This window comes from Rhipicephalus microplus, chromosome 1 (genome assembly GCF_043290135.1).
Source record: "Rhipicephalus microplus isolate Deutch F79 chromosome 1, USDA_Rmic, whole genome shotgun sequence".
NCBI lineage: Eukaryota > Metazoa > Arthropoda > Arachnida > Ixodida > Ixodidae > Rhipicephalus > Rhipicephalus microplus.
This window is the reverse complement of record NC_134700.1, coordinates 113,861,094-113,888,929: the sequence shown is the minus strand read 5'-3', so window position 1 is coordinate 113,888,929 and position 27,836 is coordinate 113,861,094. Positions and strand designations below refer to the sequence as shown.

At 45.7% G+C, this 27,836-nt stretch overlaps 1 protein-coding gene across 1 annotated transcript; it reads left to right on the top strand.

The window, feature by feature from the left end:
• The first annotated feature begins 15,895 nt into the window (after window positions 1-15,895).
• LOC119173772 (uncharacterized) lies at window positions 15,896-17,648 on the top strand. Its single transcript, XM_075866966.1, has 2 exons — window positions 15,896-16,607; window positions 17,629-17,648. The coding sequence occupies exons 1-2, from the start codon at window positions 15,896-15,898 to the stop codon at window positions 17,646-17,648; spliced, it is 732 nt and encodes a 243-aa protein (XP_075723081.1).
• Window positions 17,649-27,836: the final 10,188 nt, after the last annotated feature.

Sequence of the window (27,836 nt, the reverse complement as noted above, 5' to 3'; positions counted from 1 at the left end):
ATGATAACTCAGGCACTTTCTTTGTGAAACACGTGAAGTTTAGTGGATAAAGGTCGGCTAATCGAAGCCTTCTACAATATTTTGGCAAACTTAATTCTCACGCAACCTATTTCAATAAAACGACCAGGGCACTCACTCATCTAGAGCATTACTGCGCTTCGTTTTGCCAGCGTATGATCTATCAGGAAAATGCAGCCGCTGCCATGCTTTTCTTTGCAATTCGTACCACAATAGATGCAGTAACAAAAAAGACATACTTTCCTTCACTTCAGCCAGACTAGCATGCCCAGGAATCACTCCCACATGAGAAGTGAACATCACACGCTCCTTGCTTCCGCTAGTTACCAAAACGAAGAGGATGGTCGGATACCAGTCGGCCATCGCCAAAAGCAGCAGAACCACGTGGTGATCACGATGATGGCAAGCTCAGTTACCCCGCGTTTTTATTGGCACACCGTCATCCTTCAGCCTAAGCAACCTCGCTGTGTCATGGATGACCAGTTCATACAATTCGACAGAATAATATCTCGCCGCATTTCAACCTCATCTCAACCTCTCTGAGAAAGATCCACTACCGATGTTCAGGGTTCGCTATTTTGGGCCACAGTAACCAGCTCAAAGCCGACACGGCTGAACCGGATGTGTGCAACGCCCTTTTCGCGGTAGCGTTTCTTCCAATTGGCAGAAAGTAAGTACCCTTTCAAACATACGAAGGGGTTAATCATAATCAAATCAAAGGCGTAATTCGCAATGCTGGATACATAGCTTCCGAGGATATAATGAACTCATTGCACTGACGCAAGTAGAAAATTCTACAGGCACGCTCACTTGGTGACAAAGGCACTGGCTTGGAAACATTTGAAAGTAGCAGCTTATCCTGGAAGGTTAGCTTGTGGTCTTTTACGATGCATGTTTTGCCGTATCGTGCACGAGTGGCAGTTTGTGAAAGACGCCATAAAATAGGGCATCACAAGGAGCACCGGATCAATATTTCACCAGCAACATGCTCTACATGCAGTCTGCGGCAACACGAAGAGAGCGCGCAATGCCCAAACAGAGAACAGAAGCGCCGCGGCTGTGGTGGTTCTCACCTGGCCACAGCCACGAACTGTCCAAAAAGATGAGAAGTAAACAAGAAAATTGAACAAAAACACAAGCTGGCTGTCAAAGGCAACCCAAAAAAAAGGAACTGGCAGAAGCATCAGCGCTGCTCTTCCACGACACAAGGTTTTCCAAGACCCGTGCTCAAATCCACACGCATGGGTTGTTACACAGTGCTGTCGGTTCCACTAGCTGCACAGTCAGAAGGTACGGGGGGGTCACCTTCACCTATGTAGTTGAACAAGCGAACGCGCCGCTAACTGGTTTTGGTAACGGCATATCATATTCGTCAAGCCTAACACTGGCGTGTCTTGCTTTTTGGGAAACAAGAAAACAGGCAAGTGAGTAAGTACGTCGTTTCATAAGCGGCCCGTAACAAGCACACAACCACTGTTAGTAATTATAAGGTCTAGCACCGAAGACATATAGCAGTGACTGGGACTACTGATTACATTTTTAGAGCAGGTTTGGATGAGCAACGACAATTTAAGCTGCGTTGGTCTGATACTGATAGTGCACGTATCTATGTTAGTCTCCAGCTTTAAAGGAAAAAAATCAGAGTTGAGAAAGAATATCTCGCGCTCAAAGCAATAAAAATTTTGAATGGGTTCTCTAGGGTGAGTGATACACAACGGAAAATGTCTGGCAGGTGGATTTAATGGTGAGCATATATATATCAAAGCTACAAAATAAGTTTTCTGGTAAAAGGTAATATATACTTGTTTTGCACCAGCAGAGCAACGTTCCCCCTCACGTTTTATTGTATGATTAACGATAGCTGTGCCAAGAAGTCGTCTCTTGTGGGGCGCCCAATGTTCATTGACGTAAATTCGTTGTCTGGGCCCCAAGAAGCCAATATTAGTAGGCGACTGGGTTGCCTTCTTTGCTGCCTCAAGAAAAATGTTTAGTTTCGTTGAGGTCATGAACCTGACAATTAGGCTAGTAGCATTACTGCGTTATTTTTATGCATGGTAAGTTGAGAGGAACTTCGCTTTTATGTGAAATTTTCAAGGGAATTTCAGTGGTCCTGCCCTGAAATTCCCTTCAAATTCCCTGCCCTTGACAGTGAGCGGTAAGCCCTTTGTTTCTACAATACTGAACCTGCTGTAATGTTCGAGTTACATCATTTTTCTTTTACCTATAGTTAGCTTTTCAGTTAAGTCCTTGTTTTCCTGCCTCAAAGCAGCAGGATGCATTGCGAAGGCATCGTCGGCGATGCCTTTCAAATCTTACTCGATTCTGTCAGACTCCAACATGGTGACATCCACTTTCATGCAGAAGTAAGAGATGTACTCGATATAGATAGTGAAGGACTCACCAGTCTCATGTGATCGTTCACGCACAGCTGCTCGACCTGGAGTTTACAAATGGCAGGACGGTCGCACACGTCGACGACGGTGGCTTTAAAGGTGGACCAAGTCGGGGAATCGGATGTGTGGTTGTTTAACGAAATAGAGGTAGAAAATCAGGTTGGTGTGTTTTTCTGCTTCATCTAAATCATTGGGGACGCTCACGCATTCGTACATGTCGAGCCAGTTCTTCATGTCGGTGCCATCTGCACCAGTGAAGACAGGAGGGTGGTGGATGCGGGGAACACCGTGACATGGCGTCGACGCAGGAGGAAGCGTTTCATGAGCGATGTCTTGGGGCAAGCTTGATGGCACGGTGCGGGGTTGAAGTTCCAACACGGCAACGAATACGGACCGAGTTTGCTTTAAGGACACATCACTCTCCACCAAAACGTTAGGATGTTTATTGGCGGCGTTAGGATCAGCATTTCTGGCAATCAGAAAGGGGTGCTCGTGGTTCTGTGAACAAGTTGCCGAAAAGATGCGGGCCTACAGACAGCTGTCCAAATGTAGGTATTGTTCTCCCAGCCTGGAAGCGAGGCGCATGCAGTCGCGGCGCCCGTATGTGTACAACGATGCGACTGAAATGGCTTTGGTAGACACAGCCTCCAAGAATAGATGAAGGCGACAGCATAGATGACGATCAGCCCTACAATATAAACGCGTGACAAGCAGGGTTGGTTTTGATGGTCCTGGTAGTACGAACGTGGAACCCAGCATCTAGCGGCATTTTCACCCGAAGGAAGAGACAACTGGGCACCGAAGTAGAACTGTAGTCACTATGGCAAGGTCCAAGACCTTGACCAGGGCGGGTGTGTGCGGCACCGTTGAAAGTGATGTGGGTGCGGTGGTTGGAAATTAAAGTTTAAAGCCGTTCCCCCATGTAAAAGTTAGGGGAAAGAGACTCTTGATAACAAGCCGCAGATGGGTACCTACGTGGCAGACGCCCGCTACGCGCTAAGCGCCTCCTGCAGGTCTGAAATAAAAGTTTTTTCATTCCATTCCATTCCATGGGTTCCTGGGAAAGCCTACGACAAAATCGTCACGCTTTAGCATGACATCTTCGTCTAGATTTCATCATGTGGCAAAATGCTCACCTGTACACAATATTAAATGAACATCTGTATAGTTTTCCTCATCAGGACCTTCATGCTCCGTGTCTTCCTTCCGAGTTCCCTGTGTGGGTACTGACAAAGCCTCAACCACTCAACAACAGATATCAGCGGGGAAATCCTGGCCAATGCAAGGTTGCAACAGCGGGCACTAATAGTGACGATGCATGACAGCGACAGCAAAAACAAACGCCGACTTTCTCCATGGGCCCCTCTTTTTCTTCGAAGAGGGCGACCCCCTAAAGGGCACTGTTGAGGACGTCTTACTGCATTGTTTCAAGGCTTCGCTATACAATATATGCATATACATTGTCAGGAAATAACGAATAAACCTACGAAAATTGAATATTTTTACTTGTTTACGGCCGTGGCACGGCCTTTGCCAGGTTGAAGACCATGTCGCGGCTGACGAAACGTAAGCAAGCTTATAAACATTCAGATTTCATAGGTGTACTCCTTTGTTTCTTTTCTATATGTAAGCTGTAATGGTGAGAAGTCAGACACAACGCCTGTTCAGTAGTTGGTTGGTTGGTCGGTTCCACAGCAACTTGGCACAACCCACCTAGGGGGACAGGTCATGAATCGAATGGTGCCTTGCTTTTTAAACTAATTCTTTTCTCGAAGAAAAAGATTGAATACATTAGGTATTACAGGTAATAAGTTAAAATTGTAGGGTTTCAGAAAAAAAAACTTCGAAAAGGATGACATAATAAACACACAAAAACAAAAAAAGTTATGCATAACACAACTGAATTTAGCTACGTTTAGCATTCCGTTCTTTTAGACTCTCGTAAGAAATTCCTAACAATGAAACCTGAACTTCGCAACGTTTAACGCTAGAACCCCTCTAATGAGGTAAGTCTAGCTGTACTATTAGAGAAACTAGAGGGCGTTAAATAGGATGTAATAGGGCTCAGTGAGGTTAGGAGGACAGATGAGGCCTATTCAGTGCTACAGAACGGGCACGTCGTTTGCTATTGGGGCTTGGCTGACAGAACGTAACTGGGAGGGGGGTTCCTTATCCACAGAAACATAGATGGCAACATAGAAGAATACTATATCAATATTGAAAGGGTGGCAGGTATCGTAATTAAACTCAATACATAATACAAGATGAATGTAGTAGACTTATGCGCCTCCGTCCAGCCATGATGACGCGTCAGTTAAAAGCTTCTATGAAGACGTGGAATCGGCAATGAGTAAGGTAAAAACACGGTATACTATATTGATCGGAGGCTTCAATGCAAAAGTTGGGAAGAAACAGGCTGTAGACCAGGCAGTAGGAGATTATGGCATCGGCACTAGAAATTCCAGAGGGGAGCTACCAGAAGAATTCGCAGAACGCAATAATTTAAGAATTTTGAAGACCTTCTGCCGAAAGCGAAGGAACCATGAGTGGACATGGAGGAGCCCTAGTGGTGAAAATAAGAACGAAATAGGCTTTATACTGAGTGAACAACCAGGCATCGTGCAGAATGTGGAAGTGCTTGGCAAGGTACGATGCAGTGACAATAAAATGGTACGGTACCTAATTCACCTAGACATGAAAAAGGAACAACAGAAACTGATACGCAAGCAGCCAATCAGTGAGCTAGCACTGAGAGGGAAATTGCAGGAATTCAGAGTGTCGCTTGAGAGGAGTTACTTGGCTCTTATCAAGGAAAACAGCCTTAGCGCTGACGCAATGAATGATAATCTGACGAGTATCAATACGAAGTGTGCAGTGGAAGTTCGAGGTACTGTAGTTAGACAGGGCACTGGCAAGCTGTCCCAGGAAAACGAAGTCTCATTAAGAAGCGTCAAAGCATGAAAGACTTGAGTACAACAGACGAAATAGAGTTGGCAGAGCTCGCAAAGTTGAATAATAAGCGTGAGGTGTCTGATTTAAGAAGGTATAACACGGAGAGAATTGAACACGCTCTGAAGAACGGAGGAAGTGACAGAGCAGTGAAGAGAAAACTTGGAATAGGCAAAAACCAGATGTATGCACTAAGGGACAAGGAAGAAAAAGAACCTACAAATGTGGATAGGATAGCTAATTGCAGATTATATTGAGATTGACAGATTACCGTTAGAATAAGTTGGGTCAAGCACCGAGTAGGACACGTTACACATAAAAGTAGGAGTTCTTGTGTTTATTCACATAAAGTAACCCCTGCAATTTCCTTATACTAATGATATAGCTTATATAAAAAACAATTAAATAAAGTATTTAGGTCTTACAATTACAAACAGTGTAACTTAGGAAACAGACATAGAAAACGTTTGCAGCAATGCGGTAAAAAATCTCGCATTTTTGAAATGACCGTTAAGGTAATTGAATACAAAGCTCTAGTCTCACAGAAAATAGAAGATGCGGGTATAATCTGGAGCCCGCACTAAGAGTACTTAATCAGAAAATTAGAAGCAGTGCAAAACTTGGCCTTGAGGTTTATACACACTATAAACTCGCGTTTGTCCAGTGTGTCAGTTCTTCACGACAAGGCCCAATGAAAAAAAAAACAGCTCACCACAGAACTGTATTTCGCTTGAAATTTTTATATCACCTGTACCACGGTCACTACAAAATACCGCTTGAATACTGCATTACTGAACCCCCCATGCAGTCTGGCAGTAAAACCCACAAGAAAACAGTCAAGCAGCCTTTTAGTATCCTCAATACACACCAGTATTCTCTTTTTTCACTTGCTATATTACAATGGAATAAATTACCCGAAGTAGTAAACGCTTATACAGCTGAATCATTTGTTCAGTTTTATATAACCTTTCGTTTGATATGTAAAGTTTTGTTTATTCTGAACAGCTTTGTGGCAGTTGATTATCGCGTTCGCTTTTTTATGCATAGTATTCATCTCATGTGTGTAAATATTGTACGTGCATGTTTTATCACTTTTAATGATGTGTTTGTTGCTGCGAAGCATTATTATTTATTCATTTTCTTTTGCTTGTTTATTGTGGTTTACTACTTAAGTTATGGATAGTTCTAAGCTTTATTATCGGTATTGTTTTTTAATGATCTTTCTTTTCCTGCTTGGCCCCGAGTAGGATCTGCAGTACTTGTAAATAGAAAAATAAAAAGTTATTTTTGTTCACCGAATCCCACAAACGTATGCCATTCAAATCACTTCTAAAGCCCAATGAAATATGATGAGAATTGAAATCACCCACTAATTAATTATCTTTTTGGCAATAGGAAACTGCAGTATCAAGAACGGAATCGATTTATATGTTGGGTTTCACGTTCAAAAACCACCATATCATTATGAAAGACGCCATAGTGGAGTGCTCCGGAAATTTCGACCACCTGGGGTTCTTCAACGTGCAACCAAATCTGAGCACACGGGCCTACAACAATTCCGCCTTGTTCGGAAATACAGCCGCCGCAGCTAGGATTAGATCCCGCGACCTGCGGGTCAGCAGCCGAATACCTTAGCCACTAGACCACCGCAGCGGGGCACATCTAGAACGGAAGAATTTAGAACACCTGCGGGCGAATATGTATAAATAAATGAGTATGGGAGGAGCCGAGAAATAGTAATGCCTAATTCTAAAATCTCACTTTCTGAAGTCATTGACTAATACATCATTTTAGCTCTATGGGCAATTGTGGATTAGATAAATATTGCCAAACCACCACCTCAAGTTGGGCGGTTTAAACGAAATGTGCGGTACTTTTAACCCTAAAGTACTTATCCTCCGCAAGCCAAGTTTTTTGTAAAGGAACAACATCGAGGAAATAATGACCGTAAAGATAAATAAGTCAGTAGCTGCTGAAAAAATGGAGCAGTAATTCCACTGTAGTACTTTAAGTTCCCTATTTGGATGAGATACCAGCAGCACTCACTGCTTTCTCCAAGATGCTATCCTTTAAAAAATCATTTTTTGATAAATTTTTGTTCTAATATTTCTTATTTTTTAATTTGGGACTTACTGAGGAGCTTTGTTCTTCAGGAGAAGCACGTCTTTTCATATTCCTTGAGTCAGAGTTCATTTGTTCTGGTTGTGACACATCGGAATCTGAGTAGAAGCTCCGATCTAAGTCTTGTGACAAGGGGTACAATTATTCTATGGCCAGAGTTCGACGTGCCTGGCTTTGGCTTCAAAGGGCCTAGTTCCGATGAAATCTCAGTCCCCTCCACTGGTAAAGGTAGAGAAAGGGGCACAGTAGGTTGGTTACCACCCTGAAAGATTTGAGTTAACTGAATACACACTATTTGTGCATATGACTCCGTTGGGTTCACGAATAGAGAATCCATGAGCTTCGTCGTCACCCGTTCCACCGTTGATATTATAAAGGAGATTTATTAAGCAGAAAGGTTGATGCTTGGAAGGCGATGCACTAGCCGCAATTTCCGAGCTCGAGCCGCTGCTGCACACTCGATGCTGCTGCCTCGGCGCCGAAGTACTTCCTCTTCTTTACAATATTATTAGATCGGGTGAAGACAACTCAATTATCTCATTTGCCCGTTTGGCCTAGCCACGTGAGCGCTCAAAATAAATAGATCGGGCCTCACGCCGGGAGCATCGCTCTTGTTCGATGATCTGTAGTAGTTGCAACTCATGTACTCATGTGTCTTCATCGGGCAACTATGATCATCAGCTGCGCGAGTTCCTCTGTATAGACAGCATCTAACCTCTTGGGTTGAACGTTTGTCGGGATTATGTTGGTCAGTACATGTGCGACCCCTCACATCCGATCTACATCTCTTGAGGTTATGCCCATACCTCCAGCATCTTTTGCTTTGCAATGGGCGAATAATAACGCATTAAAACGATAAATTAGTGGGCACGCCTTAACTTCGGTTGGTCGAGCCGTGCCGACAAAAGTCACGATCGCTGACTCTCCAGGGATCTTCTTCTTCTCAACGTTACGCCAGCATCAAAATACAGAAACTGCTCCTGCAGTCGCAAAGAATTCAACTATTTCAGGTGGTATAGGGCCCAAGTCCTGTCCTCAAACTAGTCCCTTCACACAGTCCGAATAGGCAGGCACGAAACAGCTTACCGGGTTCGAGGCGAACGTTGGGCATTTTAGGAGATCTGTGATGCAGGTCTGGTCCACCGAGCAGCACAGAATGCCTTCACATCGAAATTGACGCACCTCAGTAATCATTTGGAAATGATCGGAAATCTTGCGGAGTTCTTCCTGAATTAGTTTCGAATTTTTCAAGCGAATGGACTCGCCATTGGTTGGAACCAGGGCCACAAGAACGCTCTTCAGAGCACTGCGCGAAAAAAGATGGATTGGCAAATCACTGTTAGGAAAGGAAGCCGACTAGCCAGAATAAGCCTGGCTGGGAGAAGAGAGAGACATCAGGTTGATATGCTCAAGTGCCCCGCCCGATCCGGCGGCAGCCCCACAGGAGGAAGCACCGAGGCGCCCTTGAAGTAGCAGCGGAGGTAGATTCCGAATAGAAACAGGATTCTCAGGCCTTAAGAACCACCGTAGAAAACCTCGAGGACAGCGAGGACAGAAGACAGGAACGAACGGGAACACACCCTGATCACCGTTCTTCTTCAGTAGGCTGTTCAGTGTTCAGTAAGCTGGCTGTCCCTGTACTGATCGTCGTCTTCCTCATACTTCAACTCCTTGCCAGCGCCCGAGCCTGTTGACACTCTTTGTCATTACACTCGGCCGCACTGCGAAAGATGAACTTTTGAAAGAAAAACAAATTACTGCACTTCAGTTGTCTCTACGGAGACAACGCTTCATCAGTAACACATGTACGGCAGAGTTATTGCACCTATTTTTGTCCGCGTGTGAGTCAGAATCCAAGGGCCGCACTCGTAAAGTGTTCTCACCCAGTTGCTCAGTAATATTAAATGGTCCTTCGAAGTTCGCGCACAGTTTCTTCGATGGAGACGGTGTAGCTAGTTGCACACATACCTCATCACCGATATGGTAAGGTGGTGCCCAAAAATGGCGGTGATCAAAATGTTGTTTTGCGCCTGTTGGCCATGCACGACCTTCTTGTGCACCTTGGTTCGTACTCTACGCCAACATATTCCTCATGCGGCAGGGTGACCAGCTTATACAGGCGCGTCTAAGTAGAGTATAGCTCCAACTTTTGGTAGCTGGCCATGGAGAATTTCATTAGGGGATGTTCCGGCTTAACTCTGCTACGCCATGTTAACTGTGTTTGCACCCACATTGAAGAGTTCCTCCTAGCCAACCTCACCGAGCTTCTTATTTTCGCAGTACGGCACCGGTGGACCTTGCAAGGTCTGGTTAGACCTCTTTATCAGGACGTTGGCTTGTGAATGGTAGGCATGCCGCGAAGATATATTGAACTCCTGCTCGCCAGACATAGGCGCAGAGCTCACGGTTGCCAAAAAGGGTCGATCTGTCGGAGAAAACATTCTTAAAAAAAGCCACGTTTTATTCGAAGTGCTTTTATAGAAACTTGATCACGCAGCTTGCGGCAAAAGAAGGCACGGCAGTGACCTCTATATACCTTGACAAGTAGTCCACAGCGACTATAATATACCTGCAACCCGCTGCCGATGTTGGGAAACGCCCGACGTGATCTATTCCCGCAGTGCTAAAAGATAGTATCAGGTGGCATAATAAGTATAACAAACCAGGTAGACAGCCCGGACGCTGTTTGCGTAGTTGGCCGACGTCACAGCTTGCAACATAAGCGCACACATTCCTGTCCATTCTCGGCCACCAAAAACGCTCTTGTGCTTTGCGCAAGGTTGCTCGGTAGCCTAAGTGGCCTCCTTTGATTTTATCGTGAATGACGCTCAGAATACTAGAACGCAAGCACTGGCGCGGTAGTCTAGTGGCTAAGGTACTCGGCTGCTGACCCGCAGGTCACGGGATTTAATCCCGGCAGCTGTGGCTGCATTTCCGATGGAGGCGGAAATGTTGTGGGCCCGTGTGCTCAGATTTGGGTGCAAGTAAAGAACCCCAGGTGGCCCTCCATTACGGCGCTTCTCATAATCTTATGGTGGTTTCTGGACATTAAATCCCACATATCAATCAATACTGGAACGCAAAGAGGTAGAAATAACCAGAAGGAGGCCTTCGTCCTGCTTCTCTACCCAACGACAACGATACGCCTTCGCGTAAAGCAAATTGGGCGGTGCGTCCCATGTCCGATAACGAATCTAACGAATCTATGAAAGGACTAAATCTTTGTCAGCGCATCGGGCAGTGGAAACGTCTTGTTCGGAGAACATAATTCAGTCTTTGCGTATTTGCATGGAGCTTACCTTCGTTGGGTTTCGCAATAAGGCATCTTCAACCTAATTTTGAGCTCCTGCATGGTGACGGATGTTCTAAGTGGTCTTCAAACCGTACTACCGTACTATCCAGCGTGCGAACTTGTGTTTGATGTGCTGCTTAGCGAAAATCCATGCCACAGTTGAATCATTTGTGAATATGGTGAACTGTCGCCGGAATTGGTAGTGACGGAACATTTTTTTATGCGCTCCAGACAACTGCAAGGCATTCGAGTTGATTTGAGTGGTAATGTCGCTCCACGTCGGAGAGTTTGTGGCTGGTGTAGGTGACGACGTGCTCACGTCCATTCGGGTCCCGCTGGATCAGAACGGCCTCTATACCAACTTGTCTAGCATCGGTGTGTACTTCTGGCGTGCATTTTTCATTGAAGTGTCAGAGTACAGGGCTTTGTGTCAGCTGATGTTTAATGGCTCGAAAAGCGTCGTCCTGTGATGAGCCCCATTTAAATTGCGTTCCTTTTCATAACGGGTCTGTGAGTTGTGCAGCCGTTGACGCTAAGTTGGGGACAAACTTTCGCAAGTACGATGCGATTCCGAGAAACACCCATGCTGTTTTACAGAAATTCGCACAGAATAGTTGGTCACAGCTTGAATTCTTTCAGAAAGGGTCTGCACGCCATCTTGAGATGTGGTATAACCTAGATAGAATACTTTCGTCCAGTCAAATAGACATATTTCTCGGTTAAAGTGGAATCCCGCATCATGCAACCTCTCCAGAACTTTGTCGAGCTTATGCCGATGCTCTTCCTCAGTTACCCTGATAACAAGGATGTCGCCGAGATATACCACACAAGCGTGGTCTTTCAGCGAGCCCAGTACTGTAATCATGGCCCACTGGAACGTCGCCGGAACTCACCGCGTCTGTGCAAAGTGACATACTGGCTGTGCGATTGTGCAAACACCGTCCGTTTCAGATGAATTAGGCCACAGAACAGGTCCAAATTTTTCTAAACTTATAAAAGTTGTTGACAAACGAATACGGCATCAACTTCACGTGCGTAATACTGGAAGGTATGGCTCCGAAGGGACTGCGCTTGTCACTAACACCATCGATGCATAACTTTGCCAAAAGGAAATTGAAACCATGGGAAAAATTCTCCATCGCGCCACACGAGGGCTAACTAAGGTCACCATTGAACACTGTAAAAAGACTCTAAACAGATGGACAGACGAGGAACGGTATATAAGAAATAACTTTTTTTCTTTCGGAGTGGAAGCTCGGCTAAAGGGCTCTACGTATATGAGCCCTTCCCCCCCCCCCCCTAAAAGAAAAACAACAAAAAACATAGAAAATAGAAAAGCTTGCGAGAAAAAAATTTGCGTGAGACAATGTTTCACCAAAAGCCATACCACTGCTGCTAACGTGAAACATACCAAGCCACTTTACGTTCAGAAAGATTTGCCGCCGCACCCCAAAGAACCAAACGTTAAGCTTTCAGATAAAAAACTTAGCAAAGATGAATTGAGTGTGCTATCACGTGGACTTGCCTTCTGCCCTGGCAGTAGAAAGTATGATGAATTCGTGCTTCTAGAAGACCTAGACGACTTCGCAAAGAATTTACGATTGGATGAATAATTCTTCGATAAACCCCAAGAAGATAACCCACTTTTTTGGACGGTAATCGAATGGCAATGGACGCCAGACGCCAACAGAGATCGACATCTGGATCTCTATACAGACGCAATTCAGAAAGATGTCATACATGCATACAAGATGCACAAATCAAATATGAATAACATATCAGGAAAAGAAAGAGAGGCACAACTCGCGTTGATCAACCACGATAATCTCGTTATTAAAACAGCAAAGGAGGCAAGATTGTTGTTCTGAATAGATCGGACTACATTAAGGAAAGAAAGTGAACACTAAATGAGAAAAAGTTCTACAAACACCTCGATTCGGACCCTACCACCGAGCACAAAAAGATCATTGTAACGGTAATACATAGGATTTCACATGTGAAGGCACTATTGATTCAAAGCTTCAAAAAGCACTAATAGGGTACACTCTGCACCTGGTGGTTTTTACATGCTGCCGAAGATTCATTAACAAGGAAACCCTAGCAGACCCATTATATCTGGCACGGCAACGTTAACGGAACCTGTTTCCAATTATATTGATTATTTATTCAAAGACGTACCACCCACGCACGAGTCCTTCTCGCGGGGCTGTTCACAGCCTGAAAGGCATATGATTAAACTCGTACAAGCTAGAAGGGGTACGAAAAGCCGACTTGCACTTATTTTTCTCGGCGACGTTGATTTGCCAATAACCTACTTTAAAATTGAGGGACGGCAAGAACCGTGAATTTCCTATAGTATCAACAGCGTCACCAATACGTGGAAGCGAGTATTAGTCCAGTATGGTGTGTTTATTCAGCTCCCTGTAGTCTACACAAAGTCGTAGGCTCCTGTTCTTGCGGAACAAAACGACAGGTACTGCTCAAGGACTTGAAGATAGCCTGATTACGGTAGTGGCTAGCATCTCGTCTACTTGTTCGCCAATGATAGTTCGTCCTCTTTCTGCATATCGCCACAATGGCACCGACACCGGCAGAAGATTGTCAGTAGGCATGTAATGCTAGTGCCGGGAAGCTGCGCCGGGCTGTCAACGAAAAGTGCTTTGCACCTTTAGAGTACGGCTGAGATTTTGTGCAGCTGTCCTTGCTCACATCGGGAGCTTCGTTCTAAGGAACCACTCGGGATCAAGCCACGAAGGTGTACGTCATCACAACCTATGGTGAGTTGCTATTGCACAGAGAGGAGGTAGTCCATTTCGATACCAGGTCGGCTGGTAGGTCCTCAAAGACGGCAACGGTGAAAGCAACTGGCTTCCCGCTTTGGTGCGTAGCTGCAGGTCCAGCGCACCCACAGAGAGCACGGTGTCCCCAAGGCCACGTAGAGCTGGCTTGGTTTGACTGGAGCGTGCCGTCGCAAACGGGCTGTTTGCTGGGCTCCAGTATCCACTGACGCCGCAAGGTCTGCGATGCCTTCAACATGGATCTGAGTTGTTGGAAGTAGTCGCGTGTGAAACTGGACTGCTTGACCCGCCACTTGTGGGCAGTGCTTGTAGCCGGGCCCATAGCACCCGCATGAAAAGCATCCGCTTTGCGTAATCGTGGTGTCTTGTAGAGAGACTGCAGGAAAGTGGCGTCAAGCAGTTTCCTGTAGCTCAGCTGCCTGTCGAAGAAAAGTCTGACTGTCCTGCTCGGCAATCTGCATAGACATTATCGTCGGGTGCGTCGAATAGTAAAACCCATTGATGATATACTGTCTGGCTGTCAAGAAGAGCCAGGCCATGTCGCAGGTTTGTAGGAGGCGTAATGTGTCGCAGATATATACGGCAATGTCTTCAGTTCGGGCTTGTCTGCGCGACCGCATTTGCATGAAGCAAGCGTCATAGGCTACCGGCAGTGGTGCAAATGTGGACTTTGGAGCCACGCCCCAAGTAACCCATGAGGCGTACTTGGTTCCCTGAAAACAAATGCCAAGCTTGTGCTGATCCTCAGAGGCGTCCTTCCACGACAGAGTTTTTGGTAGGCTTCGGCCAAGAGTGTTTCACGGTGCAGAGTCCATGGTCGTGACCCAGTTGGTGGAATCCTCCTGAAACCCGTAAAATTTTGACACGGCAGTCTCAGTGAGCAGCAGGAGTGCAGCCATGAGGTGTTGAGTCAATACGTTCAAAAACCGGGCTATGAAAAGTCGTATTATTGTGGTGGAGCTGCCATGGAGGCCTCGACGCCGTTCTCGTAAGCAAGGGGCTGCGAGTGTGGAAGCACTCGTCTGCTTCGAAGAGTGGTGGTAGTTGGATTAACTTCTTCTGATGGCTCTGTGGTTTACGGCAGCGCCACTGTAATGATGAGAAGTCAGACACAACGCTTCGTAGAATAAACCATACCGGTTGAGAGTTAAAGAATATATTTACAGCACAGAGTAATTACTGCCATAGCGTTCCTGGCGAGTGCTGTCGCTGGTCTCACTTGTTCTCTCTGCCCACGCACGACTCGCAACTTTATGCACTAAAGAAATAATCAACAGCCTGAAGATGATGATGGTGATGATGGTCCTTATAGCATTGGCACCTACCCACTCTAGGATCGGCCATAAGTCAGGCTGATCATACATACGAAATTTGTGGATAATATTTATTGAGAGCTAAAACAATTTTTAGAAATTTTTTAATGTAATGTGAATTATCAATGATTGTTATCCTAAGTTGCACTATGTTGTGTAACCTCCCAGACACTGAAGATCTTTTGACTAGAAAGGCTGAATAAAGAATTGTTAGTAGTTGATACACCTACCAAATCTATTCGAGTCGCATATAAACTTTCCGACAGCTTTGAAAATATTCCATTATTTCAATAGCTTCAGTGGATTCCAAATTATGATGTTGTAAATATCTGCACGAGAAATGTAAAAAAAATTGGCCCCGTATCGAAAGACAATAGTTTTGCGTCTGGAGAAAGTGAACAAAGCGTTTGTTTGATGTTCTGCGCAAAAAAATCGGTGAATGGTATTTTGAAGGCGCTGCGTTAGAGTGCCTCGAGCATGCAGCGGAGGCAAACGAGCGCATTAAGGCACGTCACACGGGAGACGTGAGTGCTATTTTGCAGTTAATTGAAAACAAAACATGCGGCTCTGATACGAACGTGCACGCCCCTCTCAGAGGTGATAAGGCGTAGAGGGAGAAAGAGAGAGAGAATAATACATTTATTTGTGACTGAGGAAAGAATGTCGGTGAGTGGTATCCTTATTCCGGGATCCCAAGAGGCCCTCGTGAGCTTGGGTCTTCGGATTCGAGCTGGACAGAGCTGCCTCCGACCATACAGTGTTGTGCAGTGCTCCGGACTGTAGAGGTGGATTGGGTAATGTTGTGTTCATATCGCGATAGGCTACACCTGTCGTAGTTGTCAAGTTGCGGTGATAAGTGAATGATCGCCACTGCGCATGTGTAACCTGGAGCCACTTGTATATAGGGGCGTGTGCCCTATGTTACGGAGTTCGTTGTGCTGTTGTGAGGCTGCCCTTTGGCATGCCTGAATAAAGGATTCGAAAAGCATGCCCGGGTTCTGAAGTTACAACATGATTGGCGACGAGGATGGGATACAGACAGCAGGAAAAACAGCAGCTGTTCGGGGTGGTGCCATGCTCGGAAAGCTTCCAGAGTTCGATCCGGACGGTGACAACTGCGATGTTTTCTTCGAGCGATTTGAGTGTTTTGCAGCTGCTAACGACATCGCAGAGGATAAGAAGTTGCAAGTGCTATTGACGTCCATCGGGGAGAAGGCATACGTCACGCTGAGGAGCCTTCTTCTGCCGAAAACGCCTACCCAGGAGACGTATGACGTGGTCATCGCAACGCTGAAAAAGCACTATACCCCAAAGTGCTCCGTGGTTACGGAAAGATACCGTTTTAACCAACGCAATCAAGAACCGCACGAAAGCATCAGCGACTTCATAGTAGGACTCAAGAAACTGGCTGCAACATGTGAGTTCGGCACATTTCTTGAGCAAGCCCTGCGAGATCGTCTCATCGCGGGATTGTGTTCCGACAGCATACGGTGCAGGCTTCTGGCGACACCTGATGCAGAATTAACCTGGGAGCGCACCTGCAGCATTGTAGCAGCCATGGAATCTGCTACTAGAGGCACTCGGGAAATGGTGGCGACCCTCGCAACAGGGACCCCCGTCGACAGCGACGTTCACTGGAACAAGGAAACGGCAGCTGGACAACGGCCAGCACCCGCTGGGGACTACGCACGGAGTTTCATGCCGAAAACCACTCCAGCTGCAGGTACACAAGAGACTAAGGGGTGTCATCGTTGCGGTGGGCGGCACTCTCCTGTAAGTTGTCCGTTCATGAACAGCCGTTGTTTTAAATGTAACAAGAAAGGCCATGTAGCCAAAATGTGTAAAACTAGAGCGCCTATTCATTGCCTGGCTAATGATGCAACGCGTGATGAGTTGTTGACACTGTGTCACACAGACCGTAGGTCGGGCACGCCTGCCATTGTGGTGCCGTTGCTGATAAACGGAAAAAAGATTTCGATGGAGCTAGATACAGGCGCAGCCGTATCGGTAATGTGTGAAACAGAATGTTTAAAACATTTTCCCGATGCAAGTTTCAGGGAAACAGATGTTAGGCTAGTCACCTACAATGGCACGCCTGTCACGGTCAAAGGTATTATGGATGTTGATGTAGAGTACCAGAGCCAACACGTTCGCTTGCCACTAGTGATTGCTAAGGATAGCACAGGGGCTAGAATGCCAACATTATTAGGGCGGGAGTGGCTAACGAAAATAAAACTCGACTGGCTGAATGTGGTACGGGTGCAGAACGTACGGGAAGAAGCACAGATAACTGATAAGTACCGCGAGGTATTTCAACCAGGATACGGGGCCATTAAAGGGTTTCACGCTAGTATTGTGCTTAAGAAAGGCGCTACTCCTGTTTTTTGTAAAGCGAGACCAGTGCCATACGCGTTACGCGAGCAGGTAGAACAAGAGCTGCTTAATATGGAGAAGGCAGGCATTGTGTACCGCGTGAGGCACAGTGCTTGGGCCACCCCACTGGTGGTTGTGCCGAAAAAGAATAATGGCATTCGACTGTGCGGGGATTACCGGGTCACCGTCAATCCTTTCGTGGTAGTTGACCATTACCCTCTACCGCTGCCTGAAGATATATTCACCACGTTGCAAGGTGGAGCTGTGTTTTCAGTTCTCGACCTGAGTAAGGCGTATCTGCAACTGGAATTAGATGAGCACGCTCAGGAACTGCTCACCATTAACACGCATATGGGCCTTTTCCGGTACAGGCGCCTACCCTATGGTGTAGCCTGTGCACCAGCCGCATTTCAGGCGGTAATGGACCAAGTCCTGAGGGGCTTGCAAGGCACGGCTTGCTATCTTGACGATGTCATCATAGCGGGAGTTAGCTACGAGCAGTGTCGTGAAAGAGTGGAACAAGTACTCATGCGCCTAAGCGAATACGGTATCAAGGTCAACGCGGAAAAGTGCAGCTTGTTTAAAAAAAGAGTAACCTACTTGGGGCACGAAGTTGATGGCAATGGGTTGCACCCTAACAGTGACAAAGTAAGGGCGATAAAGAATGCACCCAAGCCAGACAATGTCACGCAACTAAAGGCATTTTTGGGACTGGTCAATTTTTACGCAAAATTTTTACCAAATGTAGCTACAGTCCTGGAGCCTCTTCATGGCTTGCTGCGCAAGGAAACCAAGTGGCACTGGTCCCGACTATGTGACGACGCGTTCAACAAGTGTAAAACGTTGTTGACGGATGAAAGTGTGTTGGAAATATATGATGTGGCAAAAGAAATTCAGCTCACGTGTGACGCTTCAGAGTATGGCCTAGGAGCCGTACTATCGCATGTCGTGAACGGCCAAGAGAAGCCTATCGCTTTCGCCTCAAGATCGCTGTCAGTGTCCGAGCGGAACTACGGACAAATAGAGAAAGAGGCACTGAGCATAGTATTTGGAGTAAGAAAATTCCACAAGTATCTATATGGCAGGGCATTCAACGTTTTAACGGATCACCAACCACTGACGGCTCTTTTCGACCCAAACCGACATTGCGGTGCCGTGGCAATTGCCAGGGTACACAGATGGCTGACATTTCTAGCAGACTATCGGTACAAAATTACGCATAAGCCGGGCTCCGCCATATCGCATGCTGATGCTTTGTCACGGCTACCGTTGTCGGAGGGGGGGCATGACGAGGACACAATTTGCTACTTTTCCACGTTGTCAGATTTGCCGCTGACCGCGAAAGACATTGAGCGTGCAACAGGGTGTGACAGTTTGCTGCGAGTTGTGCGAAATAGGATATGGCAAGGTTGGCCAAAGACTGTCAGTGCGGAACTGCAACCGTTTTGGGTTCGCCGATTTGAGCTCACGGTGGACGAGGGCTGTATTGTTTGGAATAACAGGGTTGTTGTTCCTGAAAGCTTGAAGACTGTAGTACTAGCACTCTTGCACGAACAGCATCTCGGGATCTCAAAAATGAAGGCTGTTGCACGGTCAATGGTCTGGTGGCCGGGTATCGACGATGCCCTTGAACAGGCGGTGCGCAAATGTAGTATCTGTCAGGCAGTACTTCCTGCAGCGCAGCCAGTTCCTTTGTTTCCATGGAAAGTTTGTGAACACCCGTGGCAACGAGTCCACTTGGATTTTGCGGAAAAAGAATCGCAAATCTTTCTTATTGCAGTAGATGCTTTTTCCAAATGGATAGAGGTTAAGTGTATGCAGTCGACCACGGCTGCGAAAACAGTCGAGGCTGTGCGTTCCTGGTTTGCGTCTCACGGGTTACCTGTGGAAGTGGTTACTGATAACGGGCCTCAGTTCCGCGCAGCGGAATTTCTAACTTTCCTGAAAGCGAATGGCGTGAAACATACGCTCACCCCACCGTATCATCCGCAATCTAATGGAGCGGCCGAGCGAGCGGTGCAAACAACTAAGAAGGCTCTCCTGAAGCAGTTAATGGATGACGAAAGGACAGGTACAAACAGGTCACTACAACATCGCCTAGATAATTTCTTGTTCTCGTACCGCGCAACCCCGCACACTTTCACTGGGAAATCACCAGCAGAATTGTTTCTGCGACGGAAACTGAGGACCCGCTTATCATTGCTACGACCAGATGTGAACGGTGTGTTGACTGACCAAGCAGAGGAAGTGAAAACATCCGCTGACAAGCGGCGCGCAGTGTTTCGTTCTTTTGCGATGAATGAGTGCGTACTGGTACGATCAGTGCGTGGAGAGACTGTGAAGTGGTTACCGGGTAGAGTGTTGCAGGTAAAATCAATATGCACATACTTAGTGTTGGTGGGAAATCGTGTGCGATATGTGCATGCCGATCATTTGCGCCACTCCTGTCTGGAACGGGAGAAAGAGCCAGCTGTGGACGACGAGTTCGAGCTGCCGCATGTGCCCGAAGAACGGGACCCTACTACTTCGACGACGACGCTACCACCGATTACCCAACACCAGTCGAGCACGGAGCGTATGCCGCAGCCGGACATGACTACGCTCCGGAGAAGCACCCGACAACGCCGGGCGCCTGATCGCTGGGGCTATAGTAGCCGTACTTAAAGTTGTCAGAAAGGGAGTGTTGTGTTCATATCGCGATAGGCTACACCTGTCGTAGTTGTCAAGTTGCGGTGATAAGTGAATGATCGCCACTGCGCATGTGTAACCTGGAGCCACTTGTATATAGGGGCGTGTGCCCTATGTTACGGAGTTCGTTGTGCTGTTGTGAGGCTGCCCTTTGGCATGCCTGAATAAAGGATTCGAAAAGCATGCCCGGGTTCTGAAGTTACAACAGGTAAGCATTCCCATACCACGTGGTACAGGGTGGCTGTTTTAGCGACACAGATCTGCACTGTGGTGCGTATGTGTAGAGATCTATCTTGGGCAGTATGCATGGACTTGGGTAAAACAAGGCCTGCAGGTGACGCAACGTTACATGAGATTCTTTACTGAGCTTTTGCTTCGGGGGCGGAAGTTTCCGTCTTTAAAGCCTTTGATGTTCTAGAGTATGTGTCCATATTAGGAGTGGGTCCATATGTATAGCCGAGGGTGGCTGCGATATGCCGTGGTCGGAGGTCCGGGAGAGTAATTCTTGGGCCGAGGCATGGGTGAGCGGATTGCCTCTAACTCGGCAGTGGCTGGGTATCCATATCAGCTGCTTTCATTCACCCTCTGAACATGAGGACTAGAGTTGTGTTAGAAGTCGATGCGCAATGGGACCAATGTAGCATTTACAAAATTTTCGGTAGGCTGCTCATGAATCTGTTAGAAAGAAGGTGGACCTTGGGTTTCGAAGGGCGAGGGTGGTCCCTGCATTTTCCATTCTAGTTTTGTCTGTGACCTGGGCTGATATACAATCAACCTGTTTTCCCCAATAAATGACGCTTGCTGTATATTTGCCGTTCACTGGTGCAGCTTCATCGACAAAGAAGGCGCCCTGAGTACCTGAGTAGTTGTCGTGAACTTTTGCCCGTGCCCGACGTTGATGTTCTTGAAACAGAGGATGCATGTTGCGTGGTAGTGGTTTGATGATGAAGTCCTGCCTCCATTCATGTGGGATACGTTGTTTTCCGCTTCTCTCAATAGGGGACTCGATGCCAAGTCCTGATAATGTTATCCGTCCCGTTTTAGTGTTGGCGACGTGCATGACTTTATTCGTGTGGTGTGCATGAAATAGTTCTGATACGGTATTGTGGAGCCCGATTTGAAGCATACGTTTCTTGAGTGTCCACGAAGGAAGGTTCAGAGCCTTCTTGTGAGTTACGCATATGACTCTGTCTATTTTGTGCTCGTCTGCTTTCTAGACCCTCACGTAAGGAAAGATATAGGTTATGCGGTTGATAACAAATGCCCGAATGAGTCGCATTATGTCGTGTTCTTTCATCCCTCGTCGTCGGTTAGCCACCCGGCTAATTATGCAAGAAATTAGTAGGCAGGATGTTTTTAGTTTATGTAAAGCAAATGAGTTGTTGCCCCGATAATTGAAGTGGGCCCCCGGCACTCGAATGGTTTCAACCTTTTTACTTTGCGATCCATTGAGTTGTACCTTGAGGGATGTATTGTCAGATGCCTTATTTCAATATACTGGGATTTCTGATTTGGTGGGGGAGCACTCCAGACCACTCTTTCGTACTATCTTTTCTACGATGAAGGCGGCCTGTTGGAATGTTTCTTCTATCTGACCCAGGTTACCAGACCGGCTCCAGATTGTGACGTGATCAGTATATATGGCGTGCTATACATGCGAAATTTTATTTAGGGCCTCCGGGAGGCGCATTAGGGCGATATTGAAGAGGAGCGGAGAAAGGACAGCCCCTTAAGGAGTACCAAGATCACCCATAGTGATGGAATGATATTTAAGGTCTCCAATGCGGATAGTGACTTGTCTGTCTGTAAGGAAGTCCCGCACATGGGCATACAATTTCACTTTCTTCTCTCTCTCTTTTCACGTTTTTTTCTCTCGTTCTGGCTCATCGCGGGGCCAGCCACCTTGAGGAGAGGAAGCACGCACATATAGAGAGTGGATCAACTGGAACGGCAGCAAAACTGAATACACAGACTCCAGCAGACAACAGAAATAAATACTTTTTCTCTTTATTTTTTACGGACTTACTCCACTTGCTATATTTTAAACAGTATCTCAGTCGTTATCTGAATGGTACCACTTGCCTTTCCCTAGCTCACGGTGAGGCTAGTTGCCGTTTGGGTAGCAAATATTCAGTTATAGATTTAGCAAATTGGGTTTTGTGTGGGTCATAGAGGGGTGTCTACGTGTTCGTGAATATACAGGGACTTCAACCGCTAGCAAAGTCGCTCATTAGACAAAAGGGTTTTCAATAAAAAAGCAGTCAAAACGCTTAAAAAACAAAAGTTCGAACCACATGTGTCCTACGATCGCCATTAACTTTCGTGACGCTGCAGCTAGCGATTTCTAGCTCACACGGTCGAAGGAGAGAAAGATAGTTCCACCCTTTGTTCAAATTTGAGGAGCCTGGCTAGTGTTCTCACGAGTTTATTAGGAGATTAACATTAGGCCTAAATACATTGAAATTAATTTCCCTAGCATAGCCAAAAAGTACAACCGCAAAGTTGTCCGTTTAAAAGATGAATAAACAACAGATCGGAAGCCACCTGAAAATGCAACCGCATCTCTCCAGCCCAATTATTACCTTGGCAATAAACAAAACATTAATCTCCTTTGTTTTCTTTTATTTGAATTCCCATCTTTTTAGCATAAAATTCAGCCAGATACACACCGGGAGATAAAATATGTGGAAGAGCGCAAGGGATAAGAAAGCAGGAAAATTGAGTGCCAACAATAATACAGGCAACCACAAACGTGATTTCCTCTAGCAGGACTCAGCAAAGAAATCACAGCTTCCTGTACTGAGTTCAGACACAAACTTCTCGGGGGAGGAGTCTGAAGACTCCACCAGGACAGTAAAATTGAGCCCACCTGAACTTCAGAACAAAAGAAGATTGAGACAAGCTAGCAGACACGACAGGCAGCAAGAATTTAGGGCGACTAGCGAAGAGGATGAACTCCACGGCTCGGGGAGGAGGAGTTTTTGGTACACGCAGCGAAGGAGCATACGTCATCAAAGCATAGTGAGGAAGACTTTCCCGCCCTCATTTCGCCTCAGGGAGCAAAGGAAAGAGTAAATGGGGAACCACCCCTCCAGAACCTACTAAAGGCCGACAAGAAACTCTTCAAGGCCCTTTCTATATTTGCCGCTGTGGATTCAGACAATGATTGATTGATATGTGGGGTTTAACGTCCCAAAACTACCATATGTATATGAGAGATGCCGTAATGTAGGGCTCCAGAAATTTCGACCACCTGGGGTTCTTCAACGTGCGCCAAAATCTGAGTACACGGGCCTGCAACATTTCCGCCTCCATCGAAAATGCAGCCGCCACAGACGGGATTCAGTCCCGCGACCTGCGGGTCATCAGCCGAGTACCTTAGCCACTAGACCACCACGGCGGGGCAGGCCTCAGACAACGAAAACATGGCCAAACAGATGGACATAATAATAAATAAGGTAGCATAAATGAAATCCCTGATCTTGGATGCCACGCACGAGGTCGCAGGCCTCCAGGGTGAGCTCAGAGCAACGTGCCAGACCAAGGCCACAGGAGCTATGCCAAGTACGGCTGAGGTTGTGCGGTTAGTGGGTCCAGGAGATGAGGACAGGCAACCCTGGCCAATGAAGCCCACAAAGGCTATTGTGGTGAAATGAAATGAACATGACCCCGAGAACATGGCAGAATATATAAGCCAGAGCATAGACCCATGTGCCCTTGGTCTGCGTAACATGGCCATGCGACCCTCCCGAGACGGAGTTGTCATCACTTTCTCCTCGAGGGAAGCAATTTCATCTCTACCGAGGGAACTACAAACAGATCCCGCAACAGGACACACAGTGCATGTGTCGAGGAGACAGAAGAGGCCACAAATCAAGATTGTCGCCATCAGCAAGAATACACCGGACGAGGAAATTCCAGATCACTTGGTCAATGAAAATGCACTACAGTGCTGCTCGACAGATTTGAAACTGGCCAAATCGTAGAGAGGTATGGCGGGAAAACCCATCTGCCTAGAAGTCACGAAAGCAGCACCTGACAGCCTAAGGGGCAGGACATGGCTAAACGTGAAATGGGACCGTTGTCTATGTTTTGACAACACCTTTGTGCCCTATTGCAAGAACTGCTCCGAATACGGCCATATGAAGAAATTCTGTCAGGGGCGCTCCAGATGCATTGACTGCAGGGGGGGGGGGGGGAGGTCGGCACATCACTTCCGGCTAAGTGGAAACAGACACAATTGCTGCTGAGCTTGGGAAGAAAAAATTCCTGGAAAACGTCGGGCGCACTCGTTCCTCAGCATGGAATGCCCAGTGTTCAGGGAAGAGAAGGCCAAAAGAACAGGACAGTTGGTAGCGCAGTCGTAAACACCACTCGAGGCAAGCGCGAATTCAGACAGTGGATCTTTTCAACGAACGACACGAACGCACACCAAAACCTCACTTAACCACAAGAGCAAAGCTGTAGGACACAGATTCAATAAACATATTTTAAATTAACCTAGGTCGCTTCTTTCAAGCTACCAAGAGCGTTAACAACAAACACCTAGAATGCAACCGTGACGTTTTTTTTTGTGAAAGAGCCCTACCACCTGAAAAGTAAGGTCCTATGTTTCCCATTGAAAACCACATTCATTATTGGAAAAGAGAACCTGAACACGGCAACCATAATCCACAACAAAAAAAAAATGCCATATTTCTAGTGAAGATTATACAGGCAATAATTGTAGCCAAGTTAACATGGAACAACATAGAACTGACAACAATCAACTGCTACCTGCCACCACAGTCCGACAGACTACCCTTAATTGTTACTAGAAATAGATGAATACATAGCCAACTGCACAGGAGCAGAAAACGTACTCATTGTAGGAGACTTCAACTAAAAAATTGTAGTATGGGGAGGGGAAATAACGCACAAGAGGGGGATAGAACTTGTCAAATTCCTAAATAGGCACAACCTAAGTGTACTAAATAACCCGCTATCACTCCCAACCTTCCAAACCAAAAACGACAAGAGTTGGATCGACATAACTATCTGCTCAGCCCCACTGATCAGGCAAAGCAAAAACTGGGAGCTGATGGAAGAAAGTCGTAGCTACCGTCGCTAAATAAAAATGGAATTCTTCGAAGCCGCTAGAGAAGCGATTGATCAAAATGGGAAAACGGGAACTGTTTGACGAGCTTCGAGTTGATGCATGGATCAAAAATACAGCATGAAAAAAAATTCACAATTAGCACCAACTAGAGATTATAGTAAACCAACTCTGTCAAAAAATCAACGGCTTAAAATAGAGATTAAAAAATGCCAAAAATGAAGACCAGAAACAAAAACCATGGTGGACTTCAGAGCTGGAACTTCAAAGGAAAGAAATGAGGGCACTGCGCCGGCGATACCAAAGATGTACCAATGACCTAAGAGATGATTGTGAAAAAATACAACAGGAAGAACTCAAACAATACCAACAATAATTAGACGACGCCAATAAGAAATCATGAAAAAACTACTGAAGCAAGCTGGAAAAATATTTATTTACCTTCTCGTACAAAATTGCGGCCAACAAAAAAAGACATGTAATTTTTCAAAGTATACTTAAGGAAAATGGCAAGAAAACAAAGAGCAAGGAGGAAAACATACGCTATGTACTAAACAATCTTTATGGAACAGCATATATTACCCTTGAGCCCAGGGGCAAGGGTTGTACCTACAATGCAACAGAACATCCAGATCAGGAACATATAGAGTTTACAGAAACAGAAGTGGAATACGTGGTCAACAATATCAGAAAAAAGATATGTCCAGGACCGGATGACATCACAGCTGAAGTCATCCAATGGCTTTATGAAATGCACAGGGTTTTTTCCTCAGCATGTTTATACAGCTTTAAAACTGAGGCACTTCTCGTCAGCTTGGAGGGTATCAAAGGAGATTTTAGTCCCCAAAAATAAAGACCGCAGCCCACCAGGCGCGAAGAACTTCCGGCCAGTCACTATAAACTTTGTCTTGGGCAAAATATTTGAAAAACTACTCTCACCTTTATCACTACTTTGAATCTAATAACTTACTCCCAGGTAATAAATTCGGCTTTACGAATGGTAACTCAGCAATCACCGCTTTTTACAAATTAAAACAAGACATAGTAAAATCATTACAAAACAATGATAACATTACAATTATTTAACTCGACATAACCATTGCATTTGGCAACATCATCTTTGGTCAAATTAAACAAAGATTCAACAACCTAGAAATACACCAGACTTGAGTGAACTTGTCTTCGGCACACTAGAAGGAAGAAAAATTACGTATCAAACAGATTCGCAAAACATAACAATAAATTTAATTAAAGGTATACCACAAGGTTCACCGTTGAGCCCTTTCCTGTCGAACATAATCGCTCCTGAGCTCCTAATGTAGGAAATGGCAGGAAGCGTTTCCATCCAGGCCTTCGCAGATGACTTGACGGTGGTGGAAGTCACGAGAAGTTCGAATTTATCAACTTGGGAACAGCCTACACAAATAGACCACCAGTAGTTAAAGTCAATCGTTACTCTATCAATAGAGTTCCACACACAAGAATTTTGGGGGTCGTATTTGACAATAAGCTTCCTTTTATACCTCACTTGAGAGGGATCAAACAAAAAATAGAAAAAATCACAGTACTACCACCTTTCAGTGGTACAGATTGGGGCATGACCCCGAGACACCTTAAAAAAGTTTACTTTGGCGGTATAAAACGCATGATAGTTTATGACTCGCCGATCTTGTACCCACCTGTATGTCCACGTAACAGGGGGAATACAGAGAAGGTCAATAAGCTGAAATGAATTGAAAGAATTTCTGTAGCAAAACTTGCAAAATCATTCCATACAGTATCCAATGCATCTCTGAATGTTGTGTGTAACATTCCCCCTAATCATTTGAAAATAGGAAAAGAAAACAAAATATTTATTATTCTCAATAGAAATAAACAGTTCGTCTATGGGGACAAAAATTTGGCAAAGGAAAGATCACCAACAAAATTCGGAACGCACTCATACATCCCGCGCACAAAAGAAAATATGATTACTCAAGTACAATTGGCAAGGCACATTTCAGCCTCTATACTGATGGTTCTAAAATGAAGCCCAAACGTGGCGCAGCCTTCGTAGTTGTGGATAAGTCTGGTAATGCTATCAGATACAAGCATATAAAACTCCTTGATTACTTAACCAATTTTGAAGCCGAAACGGCAGCTATTTTAGAGGCGCTAAAAGAAATAAGAAACATGAATTACAACAATATGCACCAACTATAACTGACAGCAAGTCGACATTGGATGCACTGAAAAATCCAAACAACACTAACCCTGACATACATCAAATCAGGCTTCAAATAATTCAAATTGAAAACTTTGAAATAAAGCTGACATGCACAAAGCCACACAAAGGAACAACACGCAATGAACCCGCCAATCAACCAGCGAAGAAGGCCACAACAGAGGGCATACATTACAAAATTCCAATGTCTAAATCATCCGTCAAAAAGGAACTGGGAAAGAAGTGTGTGGAGAAATGAAGCGAATACTGGAACATGAAGGGAGGGAACTCGTATATCTATCAATGAATAAAAAAAAACGCAAAGCCAATTCCCAAGACATTTTCTCTGAACTATTGGTCCGTCCAAGCAGTAACAGGTCACGGGCGCTTCCCCTTTTACTTCAAAAGATTTTCCATAATGGATCACGAACAATGAATTTGCGGCGATGAAGCAACAACATTCTACCATTACCTAGACTCGTGTAATGCCTCAACAAAAAAATTAACTTATTGAAGAAAAAGCACACGACACCATTCAACTCAAAACCAGAGATATTTCGGGACGAGGAGAGTATGTATATTGTAAAATAAAT

Excerpts from the sequence above, each read along its gene's own strand:
- LOC119173772 (XM_075866966.1), top strand. The coding sequence starts at position 15,896 with ATGATTGGCGACGAGGATGGGATACAGACAGCAGGAAAAACAGCAGCT. Across the intron at positions 16,608-17,628 it reads GAAAACCACTCCAGCTGCAG|GCGCCTACCCTATGGTGTAG; the intron begins GTACACAAGAGA and ends TTTCCGGTACAG.